Source organism: Symphalangus syndactylus, chromosome 5 (genome assembly GCF_028878055.3).
Source record: "Symphalangus syndactylus isolate Jambi chromosome 5, NHGRI_mSymSyn1-v2.1_pri, whole genome shotgun sequence".
NCBI lineage: Eukaryota > Metazoa > Chordata > Mammalia > Primates > Hylobatidae > Symphalangus > Symphalangus syndactylus.
Window position 1 is genome coordinate 130,232,060 of NC_072427.2, and position 13,837 is coordinate 130,245,896.

Below are 13,837 nucleotides of genomic sequence, written 5' to 3' on the forward strand. Positions count from 1 at the left end.
AGACAAGATGAACCTTCCAATATCAACCAAGAAATAAACTCTGATGATAGACGACCCCAATGGAGACGAGAAGACCGAATTCCTTACCAAGACAGAGAGAGTTACAGTCAGCCTGCATGGCATCATCGTGGACCTCCACAGCGGGATTGGAAGTGGGAAAAAGATGGCTTTAATCATACTAGGAAAAACAGCTTTCCACATTCTTTGAGGAATGGCGGTGGATCAAGAGGGCGTTCTGGGTGGCATAAGGGTGTTGCAGGAGGCTCCTCGACTTGGTTTCACAACCATAGTAATTCTGGAGGTGGTTGGCTTTCAAATAGTGGAACAGTAGATTGGAATCATAATGGTACAGGCAGGAATTCCAGTTGGCTTTCTGAAGGAACAGGTGGCTTTTCCAGTTGGCATATGAACAACAGTAACGGAAACTGGAAATCCAGTGTACGTAGTACAAATAATTGGAATTACAGTGGCTCTGGAGACAAATTTCAACCAGGCAGAAACAGAAATTCTAACTGTCAAATGGAAGACATGACTATGCTATGGAACAAGAAATCTAATAAGTCAAACAAATACAGTCACGACAGATATAATTGGCAGCGGCAAGAAAATGACAAACTTGGTACAGTTGCCACATATAGAGGTCCTTCTGAAGGATTTACAAGTGATAAATTTCCTTCAGAAGGCTTACTCGACTTCAATTTTGAGCAGCCGGAAAGCCAAACCACTAAACAAACAGACACTGCTACTTCCAAAGTTAGTGGAAAGAATGGCAGTGCGTCAAGGGAAAAGCCTCATCGCTGGACACCTTACCCTTCTCAGAAGACTCTGGATTTACAGTCGGGATTGAAAGACGTCACTGGTAACAAGTCAGAAATGATAGAGAAACCTCTCTTTGATTTTAGCTTGATAACTACAGGAATACAGGAGCCCCAAACTGATGAAACACGTAATTCCCCAACACAGAAAACACAAAAAGAAATACATACTGGATCTCTTAATCATGAGGCCTCTTCTGATTCTGCTGCTTCCTTCGAGGTGGTGAGACAGTGCCCCATTGCAGAAAAACCTGAACAAGAGCATACACCAAATAAAATGCCATCATTGAAATCCCCACTCCTTCCATGTCCAGGCACTAAATCATTTTCTCAAAAGCAAGATCCAAAGAATATCTCAAAAAACACCAAAACGAATTTTTTTTCCCCTGGAGAACACTCAAATCCCTCGAACAAGCCCACTGCGGAAGATAACCATGGTCCTTGCATATCCAAACTGCATAGTTCATGTCCTCATGTTTTAAAAGGGAATAAAAGTACATTTGGCTCTCAAAAGCAATCTGGTGATAATTTAAATGATACTTTACGAAAGGCCAAAGAGGTGCTACAGTGTCATGAGTCATTGCAAAATCCACTTCTTAGCACTTCTAAAAGGACCAGGAACTATGCAAAAGCAAGTAGAAATGTAGAAGAATCTGAAAAAGGGTCTTTGAAAATTAAATTTCAAGTGCACGCACTAGAAGATGAAAGTGATGGAGAGACATCTGACACGGAAAAGCATGGAACAAAAATTGGAACCCTAGGTTCTGCAACTACAGAATTGTTATCCGGCAGCACTCGAACTGCTGATGAGAAAGAGGAGGATGACCGAATCCTGAAGACTTCTAGAGAACTATCCACTTCCCCATGTAATTCCACAGTTCGCCAGAAAGAATCTGAATTACAAATGACATCTGCAGCCAGTCCACACCCTGGCTTATTGCTAGACTTGAAAACCTCTCTAGAAGATGCACAGGTTGATGACTCTATTAAATCTCACGTATCTTACGAAACAGAAGGCTTTGAGAGTACTAGCTTGGATGCAGAGCTTCAAAAAAGTGACATCAGTCAGCCCTCGGGCCCTCTCCTGCCTGAGCTAAGTAAGCTTGGCTTTCCTGCCTCACTTCAGAGGGATCTAACCCGGCACATTAGTTTGAAGAGCAAAACTGGAGTACACCTTCCTGAGCCAAACCTCAATAGTGCCCGCCGCATTCGCAATATTAGCGGTCACCGAAAGAGTGAGACAGAGAAGGAGTCTGGGCTCAAGCCAACCCTACGGCAGATCCTAAATGCATCTCGGAGAAATGTCAACTGGGAACAGGTCATTCAGCAAGTAACCAAGAAAAAGCAAGAGCTGGGCAAAGGTTTACCCAGGTGTGTGCTGCTTTTCGGTGTCTTTTTTTTCCTCATTTTCTTTTAAAGTAACCCTTTGACCCTGATCAAGAGAATTCTACATGTTTCATTTAATTAAATGTTTGCCAACAATATCTGTTGTAGATGTCTTGATTTAATATCAAATAGTGACTGATACTCTATGACAGATGGAATAAAGTATTTCCTAGCAGAGAGTGCAGGTTAAAATGGAAGCACACCTACTTGAGAAACAAGATGGTGATGTAGGAAAAAAGTCATCACTTTATAGGGGTATCCGTCACTTTATGGGGTAGAAAATGACAGCATAAAAATGTAGAGCTATAGATCTGTGTCTTTTTCTAGATCTTAATTTTGGAATGCGTGCTATAACTTTTAAATATAACTGTTCTCATTACCTTTTACTTAGAACGTACAAATAGTTAACTTTTCTGTATGTACTCTGGGCATTATGTTTATGACTACAACATGCTTTCTCTTAAGCACTTGTGTAATATTTTGGCTGTTCATCTTATGTTGAGGTACTAGACTTTTCTGAATGGTAAAACAGTGTTCAACATAGGTTTGCTACTTGAAAGTCATAACTCTGCTGCATGATGATACAGTTCTCCAGGCTTCAGGGGCATTTCTGTACTTGTTGAAATAATGGATTTATTTCCCCCCATTTTCCTTTCCCACACCTTGTGAGTAGCACTTGAAATTATAAGTATAAAGCACTTGTAAATGCTCAGTAAAAGGGTTTTTTTTGTTGTTTTGGTTTGTTCGCTTTTAAAAATTATATGCTGTATGTATTATTATAGATTTAGAGCTCCATATGAAACAAAACTTAATTTTTACTCCCTCAAATATATTATTGTAGCTGTATACAAACCTCTAGTCTGGTACTTGTCACAACATAATATATTTATATCTGTTCCACTTACTAGACTGTGAGCTCCTTGAAGACAAGAGCCACCTTGCTTTTTATAACCTCAGTGCTTGAGAGAGCCTGGCACATTAAAAAATAATGCCCCTCCCAACAACCATATCCAATTTATGTTTTCATTTTTTCTTTTTTCCTTAAGGTTTGGCATAGAAATGGTACCCCTTGTTCAAAATGAACAAGAAGCCTTAGATTTGGATGGGGAACCTGATCTGTCCAGTCTAGAAGGATTCCAGTGGGAAGGTGTTTCCATTTCCTCGTCCCCTGGCTTGGCAAGAAAGCGAAGCCTTTCTGAGAGCAGCGTGATCATGGACAGAGCTCCTTCTGTGTATAGCTTCTTCAGTGAGGAAGGTACAGGCAAAGAAAATGAGTGCCAGCAGATGGTTTCACCTAGTAACTCATTGAGGGCTGGACAGAGCCAGAAAGCAACCATGCACCTCAAACAAGAAGTGACACCTCGGGCTGCCTCCCTCCGACCAGGTGAAAGGGCTGAAAATGTTGCTACCCAAAGGCGACACAGTGCACAATTACCCTCTGACCATATAATACCTTTGATGCATTTGGCAAAAGACTTGAACAATCAGGAGAGGTCTATACCACCTTCAGAGAATCAGAATTCCCAGGAGAGTAATGGAGAGGGAAACTCTCTGTCATCAAATGCATCCTCAGCCCTTGCGATCTCCAGTTTAGCGGATGCAGCCACAGATAGTAGCTGTACCTCTGGGGCTGAACAAAATGATGGCCAAAGTATTAGAAAGAAACGAAGAGCCACTGGAGTGAGTATAATTCCCTCTGCTTTTTGTAGAACATCTCGTGGCAAGTTGGTTGCTTATGAAAAAAGGTTCAACTGTTTTTCTTGGGTATCTGGGATTGTGATTCTCTCAACTTCTAGAAGAATTGTGAGGTTCTTACTTTTATCCTACTAGTTTCTTACACTGAGTAATTCTGCTAAATTAAATGTAATCTAATATGAATGTACAGTACCAGGAAAATATGAAGTCATATCTAAAACCAGTGTCCAAGCCAATGATTCTTTGTATCACCTGACCAAGGATAAGTCACATCTTCAGCTGTAACCCAATCTATTTTCATAGATGCGTTCTGCACTGCTACTGAAGAAAGGCGTTCTACTGTTGCAGTTGTAGGGCATGGATGATTGCTGGATTCAGGAGTGCTAGGCTTAACACTAAGATGGTTTTAATACTATTAGAGTGCATATATATGAGCAGAGTATAGAAATATTTTTATTCTGTGTAACTCTGTCCTTCATCCTTCAGTTACCCAGCCTGGCCTTTAAGAGTCTTTTATTTCACTGATACCACTTCTGCTCTTCCAGCATTTCTGCCGCTAATATTGCTTAACCCTCTCAGTATCCCTTTCTGAAAAGAAAGACTTGCTGGTAGTGATACAGTCTGGGATCTGGTGAAAAAATGAGTTCTTCTCTTCATTATTTATTTATTTATTTTATAATATTTTAAAATTTATATTAGAGATGAGGTCTCACAATGTTGTCCATACTGCTCTGGAACTCCTGGACTCAAGCAGTCCTCGTGCCTCAGCCTCCCAAGTAGCAGGGACTACAAGCATGTGTCACTGCTGGGCTTCTCTCATTTAATACTGAGGTGATAAGCATAGTAGTTAAGGTCATGAATTTTAGACTTGCTTCAAATTGCAATTCTGTTCCTTTGAGCTAGATGCTATATGTAGTGGATGTTATTGGATGACTTAAAATACACTTCAAGCTGAGGGATTGTCCTTTGACAAAGAGCTTGTCTAATGGACTGTTAAGCTTTTTATTGTAAAGGTTTTCTTGCTGAAATTTAAAGTAGAAACTATGCCAAGTTATAAATCATATATATATGTATATATATATATATATATTTTTTTTTTTTTTTACTGGCTTTGTCTATACTTCTACTTGTGCCTTACTATACCAAGATGAAATGCTTTGCCTGACCTCCATGGGCTTTCCTACCTCTAGGATGCTGGGAGGCACTTCACCCTGGATTTTTTTTTTTTTTTAAATCAGATACATTTATTCAACTAAAATTTTGAGTTGGTACCATGTGCGTGAGACTCCTACAATCATGTTAGAGATGGTAGCCATAGTGAAGAACAGTGTATGGCTATCTTAGAATTGATTTTCTCGTCTTGGATAATGGCTTTTACACATTGGATTTTATTCAGTTTTCTTTATCCCTCCAGGATGGATCTTCTCCTGAACTCCCAAGTCTTGAGAGAAAAAATAAAAGAAGGAAAATTAAAGGAAAAAAAGGTATGGTGCAGAATATTTTGGGAGAAAGAAGTTGGTGTTTTTTTTTTTTTTTTTTTTTTTTTGAGGGGGGCGGTTTTTGGTAACGTCCAACTCTTGGGCTCAAGCAATCCTCTTCTCTCAGCCTTCCGAGTAGCTAGGACTACTGGTATATGACACTACACTAATTCTTTTTATTTTTTTGTAGAGACAGGGTCTAGCTATATTGCCCAGGCTAGACTCAAACTCCTGGGCTCCAGTGATCCTCTCATCTTGGCCTCCCAAAGTGTTGGGATTACAGGTGTGAGCCACTGTGCCCAGCCCCAAGAGGTTCTTGTAGCAGTTCAGCGTCTGTGCAACTTGACACAGAGCATAGCTTGTCATTTATCAAACACTGATTGTCTATTTACTTTTTTTGGATATTTTTGTTGCCTTGCTTAAGAGGAAAGAAAAGTTTGATTTCCTAATACATCCAGTTACAACTGTAGAAGAAATATATGATGTCACATAGACTTGTAAGCCAAGGTTAGTATACCACTTGGACAATATAAAGCCAGGAAGTTTCCTTGAGCCTTTTCAGTGGGATGAAACGTGTTGGCCCTCTTGGTCATGTATAGCCATTTCTCTCACTTTCTGTTTTTGAGGCATCTTGGTTGCTTCCCCCCTGCCCCACCTCCACACTCCCTTCCTTGGTTGCTTTTCTAAAGTGAATTATGGAAAGAAGTTATTAACATTGCTCCCTCATTGATGTATTTCTGTGATTCTTGCTTTTCCTTGACTCTAACCCAGTTCTGGTATAAGGGCTAGTCCTGGAAGTGATTGGATGAGGCTTGAGTGAGTGGATGTGATGGATAAGGGAGGAGTCAGGGACAACCCACATTTCTGGCTGGGCCAACCAGATGGATCATATGTAGAGCTAGAAAACTCCGTGAGAGGAGCAGATTCAGAATAGAGAAAGATGATGAATTCCCTCAGGGATTCTTTGACTTAAAGGACCTTTGAGATAACCTAGCTAGAAATACCATAGTCAGTAGTTGGATATGTGGGTGTGGAGCTTAAGGGAGAGGTCCTGGCATATTGAATAGGAAACAGACAAACACAATGATGGTAAATACATACACAGAACATTTTATTCAAACTAAGTTAAATGTACTATTTCAAAGCTGTATTTTCTTCAGGAAGTCTTCTCTAATAAAAACAATTTTTAAGTCAACTAACAGACTAAACATGGATTGGAAAGAGAGTGCAAGCAGTCTAGGTCCAGAATCCAGTCTAAGCAAAAGTCCTGTGTGAAGACAGTGGTAGATAAGGGAAGAATGGGAAACCAGACCTAGAACAGGTGGTTTGCATGGGACAGATTTCACCTGGAAAGGTAGTGGTGGAAGGCGGTGATTAGATGAGACAGAATGATGTGATGGTACACTGGAGCTTATGAGACACCTCCATCTTAGCAGTTCTCACTTTTGGTTCCTAGCTTTGATATCACTGTGCTTGACTAAATGTTTTGTGAATTTCCAATGACCTATTGAGGAGAACATAAAGTCTTATCCTAAATAATGGGTATAGTTCAGTCTTCTGAGGAGCTGTGTGATGAGAGGGACATCTCTCGTATTAACCTGAACCTTATGGTTTCTTTTGGCAGAACGTTCTCAGGTTGACCAGCTGCTGAATATTTCTTTAAGGGAGGAAGAACTTAGTAAGTCATTGCAGTGCATGGATAACAATCTTCTGCAAGCCCGTGCAGCCCTTCAGACAGCTTATGTGGAAGTTCAGAGGCTACTTATGCTCAAGCAGCAGGTAACGGCATGTGGAGGATTTAATAAAAATGGATCATCTCTGAAATCATGTTTTGTCCTGCCAAACCCATGGCTGGAGTCACCCTAAAAGCAATGGCAGGGGAGTTTCCACAAGGGAAGTGCCCCAGACTGTGCCTAATGGGGGACAGTTAGGATTCCAAAGAAAGAAGCACTAAATGCCAGGGTGATGAGTCCAAAGCATTTATTAGGAGAGCTTACTTAGAGAGTAGGCTGCAGCAGTCCCCACAAGGGACAGCAAGAAAGGGGCATTCTCCCTAGGTATATCCACAGCCAGGGGGCGGGATGTGGAGTTTATATGAGGGTTTAAGGAATTTGGCTCAGGGCCAGGGCCAATTTCTTTCAGTGTTTTGGGCAACAACCTAGATACTTTTATCAGTGCCTGGGAATCTTCAAGGCCCCAGGTAGGGTTCAAGCCTGCTGGAGAAAACCTGCGGCTGGCTGGGTCACAGAGCAGTCAAGACACTCTGATTTTTGGTCAGGACATAGAAGAAAAATGGGGAGACCTAGAGGACCTTACAAGTTGGATTTCAAAATGCTTAATAAAATACTTTATTTTTAGATAACTATGGAGATGAGTGCACTGAGGACCCATAGAATACAGATTCTACAGGGATTACAAGGTATTCAGAGGGCATCTGATGGATTGGGCCCTCTATAGCGTGTTACTTTTTTGTTTTCTCTGCCTTTTTTTTTTTTGGAGACAGAGTCTTGCTCTATCCCCCAGGCTGGAGTGCAGTGGTGCAATCTCTGCTCACTGCAACCTCTGCCTCCCAGGTTCAAGTGATTCTCGTGCCTCAGCATTTGATTAGCTGGAATTACAGGTGCCCACCCCACTCCCAGCTAATTTTGTATTTTTAGTAGAGACAGAGTTTCGCCATGTTGGCCAGACTGGTCTCGAACTCCTGACCTCAGGTGATCCGCCTGCCTCAGCCTCCCAAAGTGCTGGGATTACAGGCGTGAGCCACTGCACCAGACCTTTTTGTTCTCTTTGAGGGGATGAAAAGTAGTCATGAAAAGGTCATCTTATTTCTCTCCTGTCTCCTTGGTTTCATCCTTCTTTTTTGTTTGTTTGTTTTTTGAGACAGGGTCTTACTCTGTCACTCAGGCTGGAGCGCAGTGGCACAATCACAGCTCACTGCAGCCTTGACCTCCTGGGCTCAAGCGATTTTCCCATCTCACTCCCCCCAGTAGCTGGGACTACAGACGTGTGTCACCATGCCTGGTTATTAAAATTTTCAACTTTTAATTTTATAAAATTATAATTTAAAATTGTAAAAATTTAAAGGTTATAAAAAGTTATATAAAATTATAAAAAGTTATAAAAATTAAAATAATGCTTTTATAGAGATGGAATCTCCCAGTGTTTCCCGGGATAGTCCCAAACTCCTGGGCTCAAGCAGTCCTCCTAACTTGACCTCCCAAATGGTTGGGATTGCAGTCCTGAACCACCACGCCTGGCCAGTTTCATCCTTCTATAGAAAGGTCTGTAAACTGTGCATCCCAAAAATGTTTAGCAACAAACAATATGTTATGGAAAGAGTTTTGATTAGGAATCAAAAGGCCTGGGTTCAAATCTTCGCCCTTCCATTAGTAGCCTATGTAACTTTGGATAAGTCATTTAAAATTTGAAAAATTGGAATGTTGCTAGGCACAGTGGCTCATGCCTGTAATCCCAGCACTTTGGGAGTCTGAGGCAGGTGGATTCCTTGAGCCCAGGAGTTTGAGACCAGCCTGGGCAACATGGTAAAACCCTGTCTCTACAAATAAATACAAAAATTATTAATAATTATTAGTAATAATAATAATTCCAGCCTGACCAACATGCTGAAACCCCATCTCTACTAAAAATACAAAAATTAACTGGGCATGGTGGCGTGCACCTGTAATCCCAGCTACTCAGGACGCTGAGGCAGGAGAATCGCTTGAACCCGGGAGGCCGAGGTTGCAGTGAGCCGAGATTGCGCCACTGCACTCCAGCCTGGGCGACAGAGTGAGACCCTGTCTCAAAAAAATAATAACAATAATAGCTGGGCATAGTGGCATGTGCCTATAATCCCAGCTGCTTGGGAGGCTGAGGCAGGAGAATTGCTTGAGTCCAGGAGGTCAAGGCCGCAGTGAGCAGTGTTTGCACCACTGCACTGCAGCCTGGGTGACAAAGCGAGACCCTATCTCAAAAAAAAAAAAAAAAAAGAATGTTGATGCCTACTCTCTCTGTATCCTTGGTGGTTGTAGAGATTATATTCTCCATATTTCGGAGAATTATGAGGGACTATACTAATATACTTATTAATTTATAATTCTTTTCTAATGTTTAAAAATACAAATTAGTTCAGACACAAATGACTTTTCAGATAACATTTTTGCATTTCTGTGTATGTACGTTTCCCATTCTAGAAACATATGAACCTTCTGAGCACCCAGACCAGGTTCCCTGTAGCCTCACACGAGAACGAAGGAACAGTAGATCTCAAACATCCGTTGATGCCGCACTGCTGCCCACTCCCTTTTTCCCACTTTTTCTGGAGCCTCCATCTTCCCATGTGTCTGCATCACCCACTGGAGCCTCTCTTCAAATAACCACGTCTCCTACTTTCCAAACCCATGGCAGTGTCCCTGCTCCAGACTCATCAGTTCAGATTAAACAAGAGCCCATGTCTCCTGAACAAGATGAGAATGTGAATGCTGTGCCACCAAGCTCTGCCTGCAATGTGTCCAAGGAATTACTGGAAGCTAATAGTATGTAAGCTTTTCTCTGGGTTAAGGGCATCCCAGTAGTGGGACTGGGGCATTTTTATATGAGTGATATAAGCCATACTTGCTCATTAAAACTAAAATGAGCAAGTACAACTAATTTTTCACTGAAATTCTCTTCATATATACAGGAGGATTCTTTTAAAATATTTTAGAGAATGTAATTTGAATATCAGTCATTTTCTTTCGTTTCCTCTAATCTAGGGTTAGAGTTGACTTTGTATTAGCACCCACAAGGTTCCATTTATTAGGATAAGTACAAAATTTGTTTTGTGTGAAATAAATGGGGTTGAAGTTAATTCAGCCAATTTTCTAAATAAGGTCTATCCTCTGAATTTCTTTGCACTCACTGTCTATATAATCTCAAATACAAACCAGGATTAATATAAGCTTGAGAGGCAGGTGGCCATGATGGGATTTGGAATCATCTACTAAGAACTTGCTGTTGAGAAATAGCCAGGGTTTTCACTCTTTTCGAAAAATAACACTTAACCTGGTTATCATTTGAGAATACATCTAAGCTATGTAAAATCCTGTTAGGAGTTTGCGTTACCACAGTGGTGCTGTATTTGAAAATTAAGTCCAACAAACTGGCATTGTGTGGTTTCCTGAGCAAAAGCAAAAAATCTAAAAAATTACTCTAGATTTTACTACCAGTACTGTGTTGCAATATTAATCTACATGTTAATATCAAATGTATAGCTTATTTATTTATTGAGACAGAGTCTCATTCTGTCACTCAGGCTGGAGTGTGGTGGCATAATCACAGCTCACCACAGGCTTGACCTCCTGGGCTCAGGTGATCCTCCCATCTCAGCCTCCAGAGGAGCTAGGACTACAGACGCCTGCCACCATGCCCGGCTAATTTTTGTATTTTGTATTTTTTTTTTTGTAGAGATGGGGATTTTTTTTTTTGTAGAGATGGGGATTCACCATGTTGCCCAGGCTGGTCTTGATCTCTTGGGCTCAAGTGATCCACCCGCCTTGGCCTCCCAAAGTGCTCGGATTACAGATGTGAGCCACTGCGCCTGGCTTAGCATATGTGTGTGTGTGTGTGTGTGTGTGTGTGTGTGTGTATATATACATACACACATATATAGGTATATATACACACATGTGTATATATACCTATATATAGGTGTATATATATATAACACATATATGTATATATACACACATATATGTATATATACACATATATGTATATATACACACATATATGTATATATATACACACATATACACGCATATATATACACACACACACACACATATATATATATATATATATTTTTTTTTTTTTTTTTTTTTTTGAGACAGAGTTTCGCTTTTTGTTGCCCAGGCTGGTGTGCAATGGCATGCTCTTGGCTCACTGCAATCTCTGCCTCCCAGGTTCAAGTGATTGTCCTGTCTCAGCCTCCTGAATAGCTGGGATTACAGGCGCCCACCACCATGCCCAGCTAATTTATGTATTTTAATAGAGACAGGGTTTCACCATGTTGGCCAGGCTGGTCATGAACTCCTGACCTCAAGTGATCCGCCCGCCTTGGCCTTCCAAAGTGCTGGGATTACAGGCGTGAGCCACCGTGCCCAGCCCCTAGCATATTTTTAAAAATTATTTTAAATTTTTGTGGGTACATAGTAGGTGTATATGTTTATGGATTACATGAAATATTTTGGTACTATTATTTTTCATATTACATATTATTTCAATCTTTCTTAAATCATATTTTTGTGTTTACATGTAAAACTTGTACAAAGGAGCAGTCATATATAACCTGACTTTTTCCATTTAATATATCTTGATTTTTCTGTCATAAAAATAATTTATCTAAAATATTTTATATTACAAGTTGCATAATATTTGAATAGTTGCATTATCTGGATAAACAACAATTTGGTGAATCTTTTTTGAATATTTAGTTTTCTAACTTTTTTCATATTCTGTATAACACTGCGTTGTATATGTCTTTGAGTCCATCTGTGATTATTTAATCACTTTTAATTCCTAGACATGAAGTAACTAAGTCAAAGGAAATTGACATTTCTAAGTCAGCAAATTTTTTAACTACTAAGGTGTAGCTAAATTGGATGGGTGTGGATAATGAAAACTTCAAAGAAATAAAAGGACTTCAGCTAAATAGACATTTAAGTGTCTGCTAAGAATAAAACACAATGTTAAATGTGTGGACATTTAAAACAAGAAAAAAGATTGAAAGAAACAATCCCTCCCCACAAGGAGCTTTTGTAGGGAATAAGACACACAGTGTCTGTGAGATTCACGCAAGGCAGAGGGTAGTAAGTGTTGTAATAGGAGTGTATGTAGGTGATGGGAAACTGAGGGGTGAGATACCAGCTGAAACAGTCATGGTTTTGTGAACATATCATTGAAATATTTGGTAGAGCTTCAGTCAGTGATAAATTGCAGCAAACAAAAAACGGATGCAATAATTTTTTTCCTCTCAATTCAGGAGAGATCAGTGACAGTTGTCCAGTTTATCCAGTCATCACTGCTAGATTATCCTTATCAGAGTCAACAGAAAGTTTCCATGAGCCTAGCCAAGAACTGAAGTTTTCTGTGGAGCAAAGAAATACCAGAAACAGAGAGAACTCTCCCTCTTCCCAATCAGCTGGTCTTTCTAGCATAAATAAAGAAGGGGAAGAGCCAACCAATGGCAATAGTGGGTCTGAAGCCTGTACCAGTTCTTTTCTAAGATTGTCTTTTGCTTCAGAAACCCCTTTGGAGAAGGAACCCCACTCTCCAGCTGACCAGCCTGAACAACAGGCAGAATCCACTTTGACATCAGCTGAGACTAGGGGAAGCAAGAAAAAGAAGAAACTTCGGAAGAAGAAAAGTCTACGGGCTGCCCATGTTCCTGAGAATAGTGACACTGAACAGGATGTTTTGACTGTTAAGCCTGTAAGGAAAGTAAAAGCTGGAAAGTTAATTAAAGGGGGAAAAGTAACAACCTCCACTTGGGAAGACAGCAGGACTGGTCGGGAGCAGGAGAGTGTCAGAGATGAGCCAGATAGTGACTCGTCTCTGGAAGTCCTAGAAATTCCTAATCCTCAGTTAGAAGTAGTAGCCATTGATTCTTCAGAATCAGGAGAAGAGAAACCAGACAGCCCATCTAAAAAGGATATTTGGAACTCTACAGAGCAAAACCCACTAGAAACGTCTCGTTCTGGGTGTGATGAAGTTAGCTCTACCAGTGAAATTGGCACTCGCTATAAAGATGGCATCCCTGTAAGGTAAGAATATTGTATTGGTCCAGTCAGAACAACTTTCACCAACTTTATTTTTTTAAATAGAATTTTAAATTATGAATCAGAATTTCTTTAAAAACCAAACTTTATGTGAATGCAGTAGGGATTGTGGATATGGAAAAATTAAAGCTCAGCAGTAGAGATTTTCTGCTTTCTCTTTTGACTGTGTTATAAATATTCACTCTGCTTTTATTTCCCTTCATTAAGAAATTTCAGATGGAAAAACTAATCTCTTATATCATTGCTACTTTGCCCATTGTTTAGAAAAATCCTTTGAGTCAGGAAATTTTTACTTTTACTACCCGCCCTGTTCACACAGATGCTGAGAACACTTTTGCTATTATTTTGTAGTGTGGCAGAAACTCAGACTGTGATCTCCTCCATAAAAGGATCAAAGAATTCTTCAGGTATTTGCCATTCAGTTTTATTTAAGTTAACCACAGAATTAAAAGCCTTGTAAATGTTAAAGCCAGGATTTAAACCTACTTAAATATATTTACAGAATAGGAGAATGGAGAGGGGTTTATCACCAAGAGGATTGCCTTGATCAACAGTTCTGATATTCTTAAAACCTCAAATCCTGGTCTTTCAGATTCTTATTCTCATCTGATTGATTGATTGATTGATTGATTGTAACAGAGTCTTG

The 13,837-nt window shown here is 40.1% G+C and overlaps 1 protein-coding gene across 10 annotated transcripts in view; it reads left to right on the plus strand.

Moving 5' to 3' along the window:
- Positions 1 to 13,837, plus strand: part of ZNF106 (zinc finger protein 106) — a 77,289-nt gene that overhangs the window by 37,336 nt on the left and 26,116 nt on the right. For 4 of the 10 annotated variants that reach the window (XM_055278851.2, XM_063639545.1, XM_063639546.1 and 1 more), the window contains 8 exons: positions 3 to 2,186; positions 3,248 to 3,881; positions 5,311 to 5,380; positions 6,999 to 7,153; positions 7,733 to 7,793; positions 9,568 to 9,909; positions 12,396 to 13,176; positions 13,543 to 13,598. In XM_055278851.2, the coding sequence (XP_055134826.2) occupies positions 3 to 2,186; positions 3,248 to 3,881; positions 5,311 to 5,380; positions 6,999 to 7,153; positions 7,733 to 7,793; positions 9,568 to 9,909; positions 12,396 to 13,176; positions 13,543 to 13,598 (4,283 nt within the window). Of the gene's footprint in view, positions 1 to 2; positions 2,187 to 3,247; positions 3,882 to 5,292; positions 5,381 to 6,998; positions 7,154 to 7,732; positions 7,794 to 9,567; positions 9,910 to 12,395; positions 13,177 to 13,542; positions 13,599 to 13,837 lie in introns of all 10 variants that reach the window. The other 6 variants (XM_055278853.2, XM_063639548.1, XM_055278852.2 and 3 more) reach the window with 5 other exon arrangements.